The sequence below is a fragment of the Pseudochaenichthys georgianus genome, chromosome 5 (genome assembly GCF_902827115.2).
Source record: "Pseudochaenichthys georgianus chromosome 5, fPseGeo1.2, whole genome shotgun sequence".
NCBI classification, from domain to species: domain Eukaryota; kingdom Metazoa; phylum Chordata; class Actinopteri; order Perciformes; family Channichthyidae; genus Pseudochaenichthys; species Pseudochaenichthys georgianus.
The window spans coordinates 17773287-17791100 of record NC_047507.1 but is presented as its reverse complement, the minus strand read 5'-3'; the positions used below and the strand labels follow the sequence as shown (position 1 = coordinate 17791100).

Here is a 17814-nt window from a genome sequence, read left to right as displayed (position 1 = left end):
AAATTTCATCTGATTATCCTCCTCGCACACTCACCCAGGTAATATCACTGCCAATAGTCAGACACACACTATGGGGGCCTTAATTGACTCTGGGGCTGATGAAAGTCTCATAGACTGGGGTATAGCGGAACGTCTTAATATTAAGACTGTTCCGCTCAAACATCCCGTCAATGCCAGTGCCCTAGACGGCAGACTTATGTGTAGAGTCACTGACTGTACAGAACCCATGCAAGTGACTATTGACAATAATCATGTGGAAATGATGCAATTTCATCTGTTCGATTCTGCACAGCATCCGCTGATTTTGGGGTTTCCCTGGTTAAAAACCCACAACCCACATATAGACTGGTGTTCAGGACAAATTAAGGGATGGGGAGAGAATTGTGAACATTCATGTAAAGCTCCACGTACTGTTGCAGTGGCTGATAGTAGCTCAGACTTTCCTGACCTTTCCAAGGTCCCCTCTTGCTACAATGACATTAAAGAGGTTTTTAACAAAACCAAAGCACTATCATTGCCTCCTCATCGTCCGTTTGACTGTGCCATCGACCTGTTACCTGGCGCACTCATCCCTAGGGGGCGCTTATATTCTATCTTCAAGACCAGAGCGGGCGGCCATGGATGACTACATCTCCTCACTGAAAGCGGGGATATAATCCGTCCCTCTTTTTCATCTGCGGGGTGCAGGATTCTTCTTTGTGGGGAAGAAGGATTGGGTGCTCTAAGACCATGCATTGAACTACAGCCCATTAATGACATTACGGTGAAAAACCGCCACCCCACTTCCCGCTGATGTCTACAGGCTTTTGAACTACTTCAGTCAGCTAAGGTTGTCACCAAGCTCGATCTGAGAAATGCCTACCAACTCGTCAGGATAGAGAGGGTGACGAGTGGAAACGGGGTTCAACACACCTAGCGGACATTACGAATACAGGGTTATGCCTTTTGGACTATGCAATGCTCCTGCTGTTTTTCAAACTATGGTCAATGACTATTATTTTGAGAATTTGTCAACTGTGTCGTTTTCGTGTATTTGGACGATATCAGATTTTCTCTCCAGATATTTCAGTCTCATGTCCGCCAAGTCCTCCAGAAGCGTCTGGAGAATCAGTTGTATGTGAAAGCTGAGAAGTGCGATTTCCATGCAACCACTGTCTCTTTCCTGGGCTACATTATCACCCGCCAATCAGTTCCAGATGGATCCGTCCAAAGTCAGTGCGGTGACCAACTGGCCTACTCCAGATAGCCGCAAGAGAGTCCAACAGTTCCTGGGGTTTTGCCAACTTGTCAACCGCGTCCAACAGGGCATAGGGGCTGTGTTGTCCCAGAGGTCCTCCAAGGATAACCGGATGCACCCCTGCGCTTATCTATCGCGCAAGTTGAACTCAGCTGAAAAGAACTATGATGTGGGGAACAAGGAGTTACTAGCTGTCAAAAGCAGCTTTGGAGGATGGAGACCTGGCTCGAAGGGGCGGAGCAACCGTTTGGTTGTGTGGATAGACCACAAGAACTTAGAGTATGTCAGAAAAACCAAGAGACTCAATTCACGTCAGGCCCGGTGGTCTCTGTTCTTTAGTAGGTTTAACTTTACGTTATCCTTTAGACCCGGTACGCAAAACCATAAGCCAGACGCACTCTCGTCTTTTTGAACCTGTCCCTAATGCCAAGAAACCTGAATCAATCCTTCCACTAAACTGTGTGGTGGGGTCGGTAACTTGGCAGATAGAAACAGATGTGAAGCAGGCTAATGTTGTGAGCCCGGCACTTAGTGGTGTCCAGACAACCGTTTGTTTGTTCCCTGTGTCTTTACGCTCTCAGGTAATCCACTGGGCTCACACGTCCAAGCTCACATGCCATCCGGGGGTCCGGCGAACTATGTTTGCCATAAAGCAGCGGTTCTGGTGGCCGGCCATGAGAAAAGAGGTCTCTGAATAGTGGCGACCTGTCCAGCGTGCGCCCGGAATAAGACTTCTTCCCAGGCCCAGGTGGGTCTGCTCCAGCCTCTCCCAGTGCCTCAACGACCATGGTCGCATATCTCCATGGACTTTGTGACTGGATTCCCACCTTCCAAAGGTAAACGACCTACCGTCCTTACAGTGGTGGATCGGTTCTCAAAGATGGTACATTTCATTCCTCTGCTCAAACTTTCCCTCTGCCAAGAAAACGGCAGAGGTCATGCTTACTCATGTGTTCAGAATTCATGGTTTTCCCAGCGACATAGTTTCAGACAGAGGTCCTCAGTTCACTTCCATCTTCTGGAAGAGTTTTGCCAACTCCTCGGCGCCACCGTCAGCTTGTCCTCCGGTTATCACCCGCAGTCCAACGGTCAGACAGAACGCCTGAATCAGGACCTCGAAACCTGCCTCAGGTGTCTCGTGTCCCAGAAGCAATCCACTTGGAGCGATCATCTGACCTGGGTAGAGTACGCTCACAACACTCTTCTATCGGCTGCCACTGGTCTCTCCCCGTTCCAGTGTGCGAACGGATATCAGCCCCCTCTCTTCCCTGCCAATGAAGAAGAAGTCAAGTTGTCCTCCGCGCACGCTATGGTTCGACGCTGTCAGCGGGTCTGGGCTGGGGCTCGGCAGGGCCGCTACTCCGGACACTCGACCCGGATGAAGTCAGCGGCGGATCGTCACAGACGTGCGGGCCCCCCCTCTACAGCCGGGACAGAACTCCCCAGGTCCCTTGAAGGTTCATCCTACGTTCCATGTCAGCAAACTCAAGCCAGCAAGAAGCACTCCTGGTTCCCCACCTCCAAAACACCTCCTCCACCCGGATCGTTGATGGTGGCCCGGTGTACACGGTCAGGAAACTTCTGTCGGTCCGCAAAAACGGGGCCGAGGACGCCAATTCTTGTCGATTGGGAGGGATACGGGCCTGCAACCCTGTCTCCTAAAAATTACGTTCCCACAGAACTAACACTGCATTCTCAATTACGTTTAGCTAGAAACGTATTTACTCCCACGTTACGTTGTTATGAACGTATCTCAAATATGTTTATTTTCTACATATCTTCTAGAAACATGTTTTCTCCCAGGTTACGTTCCTTATGAACGTATCTGAAATACGTTTATTTTCTACATATCTTTGCCATTTATTGTCTTGCTTATAATGATGATAATAGTCATTTATAAATATCATTTTAGAGCACACCTTTGAAATCGACAATCGGGCTCGATATATGGTTAAATTAAAATCAGTAGGCGAGGCTGTAATTTCGCCAGCTGTTACTCTCATGTGCGAGGCAGAACATACTAGTTTTAACATGCCAAAAAGCTGCTGTGTCGTTCATTGCACCTCAAACATTAAAACAAATCCAGAGTTACGTGTTTCTGTACTTCCTCTAAGAAGAAAGGACAGTAACAGAAGAGCTCTGTGGCTTCAGGCTTGATCGCCGTTCAAATGACAGCGTTGGTTTCCCCAAAAGTGGGCGGGGCTGTAAAGTGAAGTAGATTTTACTGTCATCTATTATTCAAAACCATTCTATTTATTCTAACGTATTACATGCCAGTGTTTTATCTTTTTATTTATTTGTTTTTATTTTAAATCGTATAATGTCGGACTTTTTTTGTCGTCTTTGAGGAAAAGAAATGGGGTTTAGAGATTCAAAATACTGAAATCTGTATTTTTTTAAAATCTCTTCCTTCTAATTTGTTATTCTTTTCTAAATAACACACTGTTATTTACTCAACAATACCACACAATTATCCTTGTTTTTATTTATTCGTTTAATTCTATAATCTTGGGCATTTTAGCATGCTTTTTAGCCGTAAATAAAGTCACCAGAAACAGACGGGACATTTCGAGATTTAGGATGGCCCAAGACACTACACTACCCATAATCCCCAGCTATCGTTTGGGACTACAGTCCCGTTGACAAACCCCGTGATGTTGCGCCAAGGTTACGCCGAGCGTCAAGCTCTTTGAAATGGAACGAAACCACGGCAGACTATTCAAAACTGGACTCGAACGCCCCACCAGAACTACACATGCTGGCTATTGTGTTTCGCAACATGTTTCTCTATGGCACGTCTCTACTGGGAATTGTAGTTTTAAAAGACGTTTTTCCCAAATGTAGAAGTTGACAGTATTAAACTGTGTACAGCCCTGGAGGTTTAGGCGATAGGAAACACATTGGTGTGTACACATTTAAAACATGTAATTACTAAATGGGTGAAAATCGCTTGTATCCATAATGTGCAGCATTAATATATACCCACACGACAGCTCATTGTTACTTTGTAATTCTACTCCACTACAATTCAGAGGTTAACCTGGTATTTTTACTCCACTACATTTAGTTTAGTTACTTTGCAGATTCTGATTAATGATGTGGAATATAAACAACCCTTAAAGCAGACTTTAGTTACACCTGAATACAATTCAGGGAAGGTGATTGTCAAGTGCCAACAATCAGGAGAGATATTTGATAGTTGGTGCTTGAGAAGACTAAACATTTATCTGCAGATCTTTATAAAGTATATTCATTACTCGTTATTCTCTACTAATAGTTAATTAAAAACTGTATAATGGCTATTTTGCATATCCCTTTCAAGATTTCAAGGTTTTCTAAGGTGTATTGATCTTATACACAACTTGGGTCGCAGGTTCCTCAACAGACATCTATCAATATGTGTGTACTGTATACCTCCACCATTAAACTGTCATATTCTGCACATTTCTTATTCTATCTACATACATAAGAGTATAATTAATGTGTATAATATCATTTAAAATAAGTGTTTCAACATAGTTAACATTGCAGGAAAGCAATATTTTAGACGTTAAGTACTTTGTCAGGCTTAATATTCATCTGTAGATAGATACCCCCAGAGCTTTTTTCTTGTTTAAAAGAAGACCTTAACCTAAAGTATTTTTTAATGTGTTAATAAAGGTTAATTCGTTTTTCTGTTTTGCACATCCTCCTATTAATATCTTTGTACATCCAGCACTAAACTGTTTTATTGTAGAGATCACTTAGTATCTTCTTGACTTTTTATATTCTATATTTCTATCATTGACCTTCTACTTTCCCCCTATGAAAGTATGTACTCTTAATATTGTTTTGATCAAATAAGATTATTCAACAAAAATAATTCAATAACATGCTTTAACCACTAGGCGGTGCACACAAGGTACACACAGCATACTAATAATAACTTTGTATTATTAGTGTAGACACTTATGTATAACATCTGAAGATGTGTAGTTTTATTCATGTTTTTACATAATTGTACAGGATATTGCTATACTATTTCTCTTGTTTTACTTCTACACATTAATATCTGATTTGTAAAACATCACAGACAGAAAGGCATAGGCTATCCGTCATTTAATAGTAAGCTATTGAAATTGTGATTCCATAGATGTGTCTCCCATCACCCAAATCCCCTGACTATTCTCTCAACTCAGTATTTAGATTCTTATATTCAAAGAAAATCAGTAATATCTTTAAAAACTACAAGTCCTTTTCGATCAGCTGTGCACCGTTATGGTGTAAATATAACCTATATACCAATTGGATCAAATATAAAAGTCAGCCGAATTACTATTGATACTGCAAGGAGACGTATTTTGTGAAAAGAAATTGAAGATGTTGTTTAATTGTTGATATATTTATGATCCACGTCAAGTATTCAGTTTTGGCAGCAGTTCTCCTGTTTGTCTCTCTCTATAAATAAAGAATTACGGCAGATGTGTAATATGTAATGCAGCCGAACCGTGTATTACAATGCCGTTATGTGATGACTTCCAAAGAGAAAAGCAAGCACACTCTGAATTAGGTATTATTTTATTTTTCGTTGTCGGATATCATATCTCCATATCATATCAACACCATATCCCAGCGTGCATTGCGGCTAAAACATCCAATCAACAAGCTTCAAGCTGAGGATCTTGGGTAATCAGTTTAGTGGGTTTGTGGTGTGTATCGCTCAAAATGTCCCGTCTGTTTCCGGTGACTTTATTTACGGCTAAAAAGCCCAAGATTATAGAATTAAATGAATAAATAAAAACAAGGATAATTGTGTGTTATTGTTGAGTAAATAACAGTGTGTTATTTAGAAAAGAATAATAAATTAGAAGGAAAAGATTTTAAAAAATACAGATTTCAGTATTTTGAGGCTCTGAGCCCCATTTCTTTTCCTCACAGACGGAAAAAAAAGTCAGACATTATACGATTTAAAATAAAAACAAATAAATAAAAGATAAAACACTGGCATGTAATTTACGTTAGAATAAATAGAATGGTTTTGAATAATAGATGAGAGTAAATCTACTTCACTTTACAGCCCCGCCCACTTTTGGAGAAACCAACGCTGTCATTTGAACGGCGATCAAGCCTGAAGTCACAGAGCTCTTCTGTTACTGTCCTTTCTTCTTAGAGGAAGTACAGAAACACGTAACTCTGGATTTGTTTTAATGTTTGAGGTGCAATAAACGACACAGCAGCTTTTTGGCATGTTAAAACTATTATGTTCTGCCTCGCACATGAGAGTAACAGCTGGCGAAATTACAGCCTCGCCTACTGATTTTAATTTAACCATATATCGAGCCCGATTGTCGATTTCAAAGGTGTGCTCTAAAATGATATTTATAAATAACTAATTATCATTATTATAAGCAAGACAATAAATGGCAAAGATATGTAGAAAATAAACGTATTTAAGTTACATTCATAACTAACGTAACGTGGAAGAAAATATGCTTCTAGAAGATATGTAGAAAATAAACGTATTTGAGATACGTTCATAACTAACGTAACGTGGGAGAAAATACGTTTCTAGCTAAACGTAATTGAGAATGCAGTTTAGTTCTGTGGGAACGTAATTTTTAGGAGACATGGTTGGGGCCTGAGGAACGTTGCTGGGTCTCCTCGACTTTCGTGGTGGATAAAAGACTCATAAATGACTTCTATGATCGCCACCCTGAGCAGCCTGGGCCGTCGGGAGTCGGCCCTAGAAGGGGGGGGGTACTGTTGTGTCCCGTCAATTATGTTAGTTGGTTATGTATTTGTCACGTTCATGTTTGTTTTGTTTGTTTCACTTCCCGTTTTATTTTGTACTCGTCTCATTCCAGGTGCCTTTACTTCCTTGGTTCTTGTTTCCCGCCATCGTCAGCGTCTGCTCCTCCCCTGATTGTTCCCACTTACCTCTTGTATATATTGTCCTGTCTCCCCTTGTCTGTTGTCAGTTCGTCTTGTTCGTCATGCCAAGAAGTCAGATCCAAGCAGCCATATAGAGACCAAGTACCTTTTTGATATCCTCCATGAGAGCGTTTTGTTTTGTCACTCCCTCTGTAAAGAGTGTTTCTTTGTTTTTTTTATCCATTAAAGTTTATTTTTCTTCAAACCTTTTCGTCTCCGGGTTGTGCAATTGAGTCCTCATATCAGTGAGTCACGGTTCCTAACACCTAACAGGACTGTAATGCCTTAGAGCTCTGTAAGACAAACATATAAATAATGAGTTGTGGTTTCAGCATCTGTGGTTTTTGAACTTGTGTCGTTTTCTTTTTGGGTTAATTGGGTTTAACTTCTCTCTAATGCTCTTTTATCATTTCATATATTATTTATGGATTAAAATACATTTCACATCCAGAAGTCCTACCCTCTTCTTTGCTGAGCTGGTCAATGTTCTCAATCTCCATCTCTTTGTTGGAAAACAATGGAATCCATTCCTCAGCATCATCTTTAAAAGCAACCCTAAGAATCAAGCGTCTAAGACTAAGTGATATGAAATACATTTATTAACTTAACACTTTCAACAGCTATACCTGCCAATGCCATCTTCATGTAGTATCGTTTACCCTTGATCCGGCTGCATAAACACTACTGCATGAAAAATATGCATGTGATGCTTAATGTATGTCATGTGTGAAAATCTCCAACGTTAGTCATGTTGCATGTGTAGTTGTTGCACGCAGCACATTGTTTATCAGCGCTGACCTGGACTGTATTAAAGGATGTGTCTTGCATCATAAGATGTTGCTAAAACAAACAACCTTGATATCCTCTGTGTGTGTGTGGGTCATGTTGAAGAGAGGGATTGTCTATACGGGGTGCTCTTAAATCACGCAGCTGGTAAAACTATTTGTTTAACCAGTGGCGAGCCTAAGGGCCTAAGATATTCTAAAAAATAATATTTGAAAACATTAAAAAAATATATTTTTTATATTTTTTTTTTGTTAAATGCTTCATTAGTTTTACCAAAATAACTTGATTTAATTGTATTTAAAATAACAATTCCAAATAAATAAATCCTTCGAATCTGCCTGTTCAGTTTCTGTTGGAATGTGAAGGGTTAGATGCCGTCTCTGCGAGTTATGTGAAGAAGGGAGAGCTTGTTGGTCCCTCTCTACATTCACAGAGGGCCCGCTATAGTAACTCAACGAGAGAGTAATGTCAAATGACAGTACAATTGACCAATCATATCTTCCCTCTAAATGGGCGGGCTTTATTATCGCGGACTTTATGACAAGTTCCGCCCGCTGTGAGGTCTATGCAAGTGGTGCAGTGACGCGTCCTAAAACCCGGAAGTAAGCTGCGCTCGGATTCCCTTGACAGAAAGCAATGGGATTTCGCCATAGGATTTTGGAAAATAGCTTGAAATAAGGTCTGTGGAAAACGAACCTGTTAGATAATATCCACATGTCTACCCTACTTTTATTATTTTCGAATCATAGATCTAATCGATAGATTTATGATTAGCATAAGATTAGGTCAGAGGGCCTAGGTATAAAAGTCACGGCTCGCCACTGTGTTTAACCAACTTTTGAATGAGAGAAAATTATTATTTGAACAAGCCAATCTGAAGTGTACCTCAGTGTGATGTCACAATGAGGGTCTGTGACACTACCAACCACAATAAGTGCTAGATGTGGATCACTGGAAATCCATTCAAAAAAACCTTTAGTGGAAGATGTCACTATGGTAGTTTATAGACACAAGAATGTACACATATTTATACTAATTTGTCAGAGAAATAGAAGACACTAAATTACAATAAATTGGATATTGTAATTCTTTGTTTAAGCTACAGTATTCTGACATAGCAGGCAAAATAACAATGACGTTTATGCAAGATGTAGTGTAATCAGTCTATTACTCTATTTAGTCAAGATGTCATATGTTTTGTATAAGGGAATTATATTAGCTTGGCGATGCTGCAAGTAGAACAAGGAAATACAATGTAATATGAAAGGTTGTTATCTGAAAGCATTTAAAGTCTCTATGACGACTGCATTAGGTAGAGCCACAAGCTTCACTTGTTTTTTTATAGTTTACTTTGCTTCAATTTGAAAGATAGAGCTTATGTGCGTGCTTATGTGCATGTGGGTTTTTTAGTGTGTAATGAATGTGTTGTAAAAAAAAGAGTTCTAACTCGACACAGTCCCGACGACACTCAGTGCATCATCGTAATTATGGCGTGTGAGGGCAATCAGAATGAATTCATTATGCTCAGATGCATCGCCTCTGGCAACCTTTCGTGTGTGTGTGTGTGTGTGTGTGTGTGTGTGCGTGTGTGTGTGTGTGTGTGTGTGTGTGTGTGTGTGTGTGTGTGTGTGTGTGTGTGTGTGTGTGTGTGTGTGTGTGTGTGTGTGTGTGTGTGTGTGTCCGTTTGTGTGTTCCGTGTGTATAAAAGGTCAGTTTTCTTTGCAAGGCGGAGATGAAGTTGCTGTCAAAGTGATGGATTTCTCTGTGAATGTGGATGGTTCAAACTGAATCCTCCCAGGTGGATCCTCATTTCAGCCACAGCTCAGTCCGCTGGTTCGGTAAAAATGGAGATGCAAGGCATTTTTTATTTAATGATTTGTGTTTGTGAGTAAATGTGTCTGCATGTTAACAAGCTTATCCATTAGCTGCAAGTCTAAGATGAAACACTGGGTGAGGGAATCAATTAATGAATTTAGTGTGGGTTTTCTGTGAGATATAAAAGTGTTTCAAGTAAGTAGGTAATACTTACAAGGCATACACAAGGAAACATTTTGAAATGGGGGGGAACCAGACATAACTAAACTCACTAATAAACAGAATTGCAATGAAGAACATATCAAGATTATACAAAACTAAGTGAGTGCCAAACCCGGTTTCAGTGATTAAAAGAGAATTTAATAGTTAGTAAAATCGTGGAAGAAAATCTAATATTCACAAATCCAAACCTGACACCTAAATCGGGGGTGAGGTTCAGACTAAAATATTTTGAAAGTTAACACCTTTGAAACTGATGTACAGCCTCATTATCTCAGTTGCTATTCCTGGTCAGGGCAGGACAATGACGTCTATTAACGATTGACCTTATCATACCAAAGAAAACCCAAGCCTATTTCTAGAAATTAATGTGAGTATTGGTTTAAAACTCTGGATTACAACCATTGCTAATAAATGTTTTTTGGATATTTTTGGATATTTTCAACACTACACTACAAGTCTCTCAATACAAACAATGACAAAAGACAGATTTGGTGGCATAGCATGGCATTGTGGGAGTTTGCCAGGATTTCCACAGGAGCCAAATGATCTGCACAGGTCTCATCCTCTCCAATACAGCTGGATCGGAGATTAAAACCATTTAAAACTTTAATTAAAGCAGTTTCACATTAATGTTTCCCTTACAACAGTGTTTCTCAAACTTTTTCATACCAAGGACCACTTAACCAATAAAAAAACACTCGCGGACCACCTAACTCCACAAATATCCCAAAACACATCGATTTTTACAAATCGCCTGAAAATGGTACAAACAGGTGGCAACATGTGTGCCAAAGGTGTTGCGCTGGGCTATATCATGCAATCAAAAGTGAAACTTAAGCTAGCTCCATTGCAGAGATATTCCCGTGAGAGATCGAAAAACTTAAATGTATTTATTTATTTCAAATGTGAAATGTTACCAATATACTCACGGACCACTAGGGGGCGCTCACGGACCACCAGTGGTCTGCGGACCACACTTTGAGAAGCACTGCCTTACAATATTATACATTCAAAGTCTTGCTTTCTGTAACATGTGCATCACAACTAAGGATGAGTTGAGAGGAAGGTTGCTATTGCGGCTTTATGGCAGATAGTTGAGTTTGTTTATTACCTGGATTGAAACATCACTGTAGGACCCTCCAATGACCCCAGAGATGGCCAGTGGAACCTCGTTTTGGACGGGTCTGGAGCCGTCTGGGCAGATGAAGCCTGGATCGTGCACTTTGGTGAGGGAGGCCCTGACGAAGTCTAGAGACTGCTCCAGAGCATATGTGTCCTTGGAGCAGGTGTCCAGGATGTGGGCCCCCAGCTGGAGTCCGGGAAGGATGTGATCGCTGGCGTTAATCTCATCAAGTGCCAGCAGCATGGCCTCCAGCCTCTGGATCCCCCTCGCCTCATTGATCTTCCCGCAGTCCTCTGTGCCATCGCCTTTTTGGTGCACCGGGAACAGGCCACCAATCACCAAGTCCCCGTCCAGGATGATCTCACGTTTGGCCGGGGGCGGTAATCTGGAGATGTTGGGCAGGACCCCCGGTATCAGCAGCTCCAGCAGGAGCATGTGGAGGGGCCAGTAATGTGCAGAACTGGCCCATACCTTTGGCCTGATCACTACACTCAGCATGGTAGGAGAGGGTTGAGGGCTTCAGCTGGCGGGAGTAGAGAGGAGCTGGAGTTCACAGGGACTGGAGGCAGATCACATTGAAGTCTTCTCTCAGCATGTTGGATATTTCCTGAGTGAATGAAAAGAAAAGCTAATTACCCAGCATGAAGTCTATCTATCTATCTATCTATCTATCTATCTATCTATCTATCTATCTATCTATCTATCTATCTATCTATCTATATGAAACAGAATAAACAGAATGGCCTTTTTTTCATTTATTTTTATCATTGCTATTACTTTCTTTCAACTTTTCGCTAACAGCGTTATTCCAACACATAAAACAGTCACATGAAGGCATAACGAAAGCAGCCAGTTCATATCCAAACTTTCTTTTCTTTGGTTCTTAACTTTTATCGTATTGATTTTCGCTCAATGTTTTTTTTTTTTCTCAGCCTAATGCGATCTTTAGAAATGTTTATAGACAAATAATGCTTCGATTGGACACCACAAACTTCAGACTGTTTTTTCAGGAGGTTGAAATTGGGCTACAAATCTTATGAGTTACTTTTTGAAGTGAGAAAATTATATCAGCCTCTGTGATTTCTGTGTGAAATATAATCACTGCAGTTTTATCTGAAAGACAAACTCTGCTGAGTGACCACATCAAACATTTATAGATATTTAAGGCATCTCTCAAGTGAAGCGTAGTTTCCAAGCTTACAACTGAAATATCACATATCCTCAATGGCTGGGGTTGCTATGGAAACATGGTGGGTGAAAAATAAGGGTTGGACTGCAGGGAAGTGGGCAGTGAGACATGTATGCTAATATAGATTCCTATCATGTGGGGGGCTACAGGTTGGGGCCTCACTGCGAGTTGTTATGATGTCTGATTAAGGGGTGGCCTGCTTCAATCACAGAGAGGAAATCAATCCAGTTTCTTTCAAACACAGTCATTCATCACATCCATCAAACACACTCAAGTTCAGAAAACAGATTTAAACTGCCCTGGGATTTATAATGACTCATAATTTACAGCCTATTGGGACTATTATTAATCTCTCTTTAACAAAGAATATATTATGAAGATTAGTCACATTACTTGAAAGAAGAGTGATGTTAAAATGACACATTGAATCAACAAAACGTTTTATTTTAGTGTGTTTTTGGATATCCAAAAAAATCGAACCTCATATGAGAGGATTCACGTTGGTAAGCCCACAGATCTTGGCTGCAGTTTGGACTACAATGTGCTGCTGTTCCCTTCTTTATTAACAAACCATGGGGGGCTTATTAGACACTCTTCCTATTCTGACAGTGTTGTCACTGACAGTATAACATTACACAAAACGTGTCACTTGAAACCTAAATGTATTATCAGATCTATTATTAGAAGCTCTCTTAAAAACGTTTGATCAGTGTGTTCTGTTTCTCTCCATAGGGGGATTTACAGAGAATAGGTTAAAAATACAGCTTCTGCAACTACATTACTACACTACGCGTGTGTGTGTGTGTGTGTGTGTGTGTGTGTGTGTGTGTGTGTGTGTGTGTGTGTGTGTGTGTGTGTGTGTGTGTGTGTGTGTGTGTGTGTGTGTGTGTGTGTGTGTGTGTGTGTGTGTGTGTGTGTGTGTGTGTGTGTGTGTGCGCGTGTGTGTGTGTGTGTGTGTATGTGTGTGTGTGTGTGTGTGTGTGTGTGTGTGTGTGTGTGTGTGCGCGTGCGTGCGTGTGTGTGTGTGTGTGTGTGTGTGTGTGTGTGTGTGTGTGTGTGTGTGTGTGTGTGTGTGTGTGTGTGTGAGTGTGTGTGTGTGTAAGAGTGTGTGTGTGAGAGTGTGTGTGTGAGAGTGTGTATTCATGTTCTTTTGCAGGGACATTTGAAGAATTTCCTGTGACAACCCTGAGCGGTTGTGCAAGAAAAAATAGAGAAAAGGATAAAAAGTGTAACGAATGCTGAATGTCCCCCCAGATAGATATTGCATCAGGTTGTGGGTAGGAAACCTCATGGTACATTGATAAATAAACTACCCTAACACCAGAGGAGTGGAATGTAAAATCTGTCTCGGGCACGCTGTGCGTTATAGACAGTCGCCTTAGGTGTTCAATATTTCTACGTCACATTTGCCCTATTATAAGAAGTAAGGTGAGAAAGTAACTTGAAGAGTTCAACATTAAGAGTCTAATTGCTCCTCTGTGCTGTCTGCTAGAGCAGATGGGGGCTTTCTGGTTGCAGGACTAGGTCACTGTGTGAATTAATGGTGCAATAAGGAGAAGCCAATTATGCAAACTAGGCCAAAGTGAGAATAGCGGTCCAGGAGAGCCTCTATCAAAACCTTAAAGAAGTGCAAATATATGCTGATATCCAATATTTTAAACACTTGTGATTTCAGCTTGAATCAGGCTCTGCTAAGTTGCTCTAATCAGGACTAGATCACATCTTTAAAACTATCTTGATGTAGAAGCATCTGTCACACTCGCACTCAGGAGCTGAGAGAGTCACTCGCTCCCGAGATGTCTGCACACAATATTCCCTCTGAAAGGCAAGTTCTTATGTGGGTATATGTGAGTATATGGGTACATGTATTATTGTTACTATTCTTTATTTCCTTATCTATTAATTTTCTTTTAATATTATCTTCTACATTAATTTACTTTTACCTATACATGTATCTATTTATGTAGTTATTTAATTTACTAGCTAGGACCTGGAGGGGGGGAAAGGGGGAAAAAAAATATTGACTGTACAAATGTAAACTCATTGTGCCTGACTCAATATAAAAAATATACAGCAGTATACCAAGACGATAAGACACGTTGCATGACACTTTACTTGAAGATATGAGTCTGGTGTCTTCTGATATCAACACTCATATCTGAGTTTGGAAACTGTGGTTACTGAGTTTCAGCTAGTTTGTCACACAAATCAAAGAAATGTTTGATTAGGCTGTGTCACGCGAGGCACACATGAACCATGTCCTCATTAATTCATCTACATAATGGTGAATAAATATGACCATTTGATTAAAAGAAAAAAAGAAAAGCAAGTTCAAAAAGAAACAGCAGTGTGCTCTAGTCAGGTTTGAACCATCAGCTAATGCATTACTGCTCCCACCCAAGATGATTTTGCCAGAGAGGCTTTGAAAATACCAGTCCTTATTGTCTTGTCCAAATATAGCTTAAGTGTAACATACTATATGACTCACTGCAATGTCTTTCAGCAAGGACACTGATTGGCACGCACATCATGTGTTATGTATGTATCATGGTTTAAATAAAATGCTGTTAATTATTTGAAAAATGTGCTGGAAATAAACACCATTTTTAATTTGATTATAAAACAACATCTACAATTCGAAAAACGATGTATTTGATGTCTTTATTAAAAGTGTGATGTATGATAACATTATTAATATTAATGTCAGTAACATTGCCTCAAGAATTTAGACTTTGCCCTCAGGTTAGTTCAGTGCGTAGCCTTTTGTTAAATGCCTAAATGCTCATGACATGACATTTAATTTAGAGTCTAATCCACTACACATGAATCATTAAGCCTGTTGAATAATAACAGCCGCAACACTTGTCCCATAAGATTCATCTAAAATACTGTGAGTAACACTAATAGGATGATAATTTATTGTGGTAGAATATTTTGTGCTCATTCTTATGACAAACTAGAGAAGATGGATTATTGTCAAAATGTCATCCTTTTCCCCATGAATTTCTTTCCATTTAAAATGACAACAGCCGGTTTCCACATAAACCAGCCAGAAAACACAAGACTAATCACTTGTGCCATTTACCATTATGGCACTTGATTATCATCTAAAGGAGCTGTTGAAAGCGATATACCTATATTTACTGATAATAAAACACCAAAATGAATGTAAGAAATGCAGCCTCTCTACTAATCATTTCCATCATTATATCAACACTATTGGGGAAACAGTTTATCCCTCCACCTGGACTTGTCAGCTGAAGGAATTAGGATGCCGCTGTGTTGGCCAGCAGCCGTCTGAATTGTACATTTGAACATAGATCAAGTGCATAATTTCATCAAAATAGCACAGGGAAATCAGTCATGCTGTTTAGCCCTCAGAAACGTTATTTATTGTGCTAATATCTCACCTGGATGTTTATTCATAAGAAAACGTGTGTGTTTCAATTGCCAAGAGACAAAGTGCATGAGTGAGGCTATAACAGGTTTATGGCACCATCTAATGATAACATGGTAATCTAATTCATGCAGACAGTTGGTGGCATTACAGTAACTTATAATAATCAATCTATCACTGTCCACCTCTGAGAGAAATCCCGCTCCATCACATCCTGTGTGATCTATCAGCTATGGGATTGTGGGTTTGTCTATTATGCCAAATCAGATTATACCATTTGTAAATCTTGCAAACTGAAGAAAACAATTACTCACACAGCCGGATGCAATAACATTGTTAAGGGAGCTGTCTGAAAACAAAAGCTCTGATTGGCTCAAGGAAAATAAGCAATAATTTTGAAGACAAAGTGACTGTGCTGCTTAATTGCCTATAACAACTTCACATATGTATCCCAACCTATGCAGTCACACTGGTGTTGGACACTAATGGGTAAAGTTCAGATATATTCTTTGGTTGTGCATATTGTTCAAAAATGCACATGTTAGGACAAATATATCAAATTGTATTATAATGGATTTAATGGCAGTAAAGTTAAGGTTGTTGGATTCTGCATCAAATCTAACTATAAGAAGAACAACATTAAACATGCATAGGTAGCTACGTGGGACAGGCAAATACTGAAACAAAGAGTGTTCTGTGTGGGGAAATCATACTACTATGTTAAATTCGAAGTTATTAAGTGACCATGTCTTACCTTATAGTAGCACTAGATGTATCTTGCCGGATTTATCTGCAGGTCTCTTTTCCAGTCGACCGACAATACAACGTGCAGAGCTTTAAGTGACAAGCGGAGTCCAGATGTTGTTCACTTTGAGCATGTTTGCCAGGCAGCGGTTTGGATCTGTCCTTGGTTCTGAAGTGTTTTCACAATGGCGAAGTCTGACAAACTCCTTCGGTGCTCTTCAATTTAGTGCCTGCCAGCCACCGTGTGCACAGCAAGCGTTCAGACCGGAGCTATACAGCCCACCGCCCAATGCTCATGTGTCCACTCGCATCGATAGTAATGATGGGCGACGAATTCTCCTCTAAAGCCTATGTGACTGCCTGGACTGAGAGGCAAGTGTATCTAAACTAACCTGTGATTTCACTTTTGTTTTGCATTAAATATCCTATGTGTAGTCGTTTCTCTTCGGGTAGTGAATCAATTCAACTTCTGTGAGGAATCCTCCCGCGCATGCAGCCGCTCTCTGCAGCTCCACAGCTTTAGTGAGTGAAACGAGTGGACGCTGCAGAATCCTCCCTGTGCTTCACACAGCGTTTGTTTGCGAGGCACTCACACCACTAACATTGGAACAACTCAACAATACTGAATAAAAACGTGTGCTGGATGTATGCAGGGGTAAAGAATGAACACAATGACGAAAGTGCATTATTTAAAAGTACACATCCTTTATCACATGGTCTTTTTTAACACTTTGGGGACAGATCTTGTACAGTATGATGTTGACCTAACTTTTAATGATAACCTCTAACCCTCTTTAAAAAATCCCGATGCACAAAAAATGCATTGTAGCTTTTTTTTAGGAAAATGCATTTTCGGAAATGAGCAACTTGTTCCCCCCTCAATAAAGGCTGACTAGCTCCTCATTCACCTCCATCTCATTACAATTGAATAGCACTCCAGATGAGTGGCACTTCACAAACTCAAGTGGGAACTTGCACAGTTGTTTTTTTACTGAAAAGGCTGAAAAATCCCACACAAACAAAACTCGAAAGCTAAATTGTTTACATCCTTTAATCTGCAGTGTAGTCCATAGAATGAAGGCCTACTTGAGCTCAAGGTTGAATCAATACATAAAAGAGCAAATTCGTCCAAAAGTGTTGCCACAAAATAACCATGAAAAAAACCCCTGTTTTGATTCAGCGACATGTATTTACTATTTAAAAGCACAGCCAGCCGTGTGAAACTTCAAAGTCTCACTAAGGTGAACTACCATGTGCTGTTCTAGCAAATCATTCAGCAAAGATATACTTGATGTGACAAACTGCACTTTCCTTTCCTCATCAAAAACAATATTACATCAGCAACATTCCTGTTGCATAATTAGTGAGGAGTGCAGAAAAAAGGTCTGCTG

The 17814-nt window shown here is 40.2% G+C and overlaps 1 protein-coding gene across 2 annotated transcripts in view; it reads right to left on the bottom strand.

The window, feature by feature from the left end:
- grm2b (glutamate receptor, metabotropic 2b) overlaps window positions 1–16927 on the bottom strand; it is a 75365-nt gene extending 58438 nt beyond the window's left edge. For both annotated transcript variants that reach the window (XR_004552222.2, XM_034084094.2), the window contains exons 1-2: window positions 16434–16927; window positions 11082–11700 (exon numbers count right to left, since the gene is read on the bottom strand). Coding sequence is in view for 1 of the 2 variants with exons in the window: in XM_034084094.2 (XP_033939985.1) it covers window positions 11082–11591 (510 nt within the window). In the remaining variant the exon portion in view is untranslated. The remainder of the gene's footprint in view (window positions 1–11081; window positions 11701–16433) is intronic.
- Window positions 16928–17814: the final 887 nt, after the last annotated feature.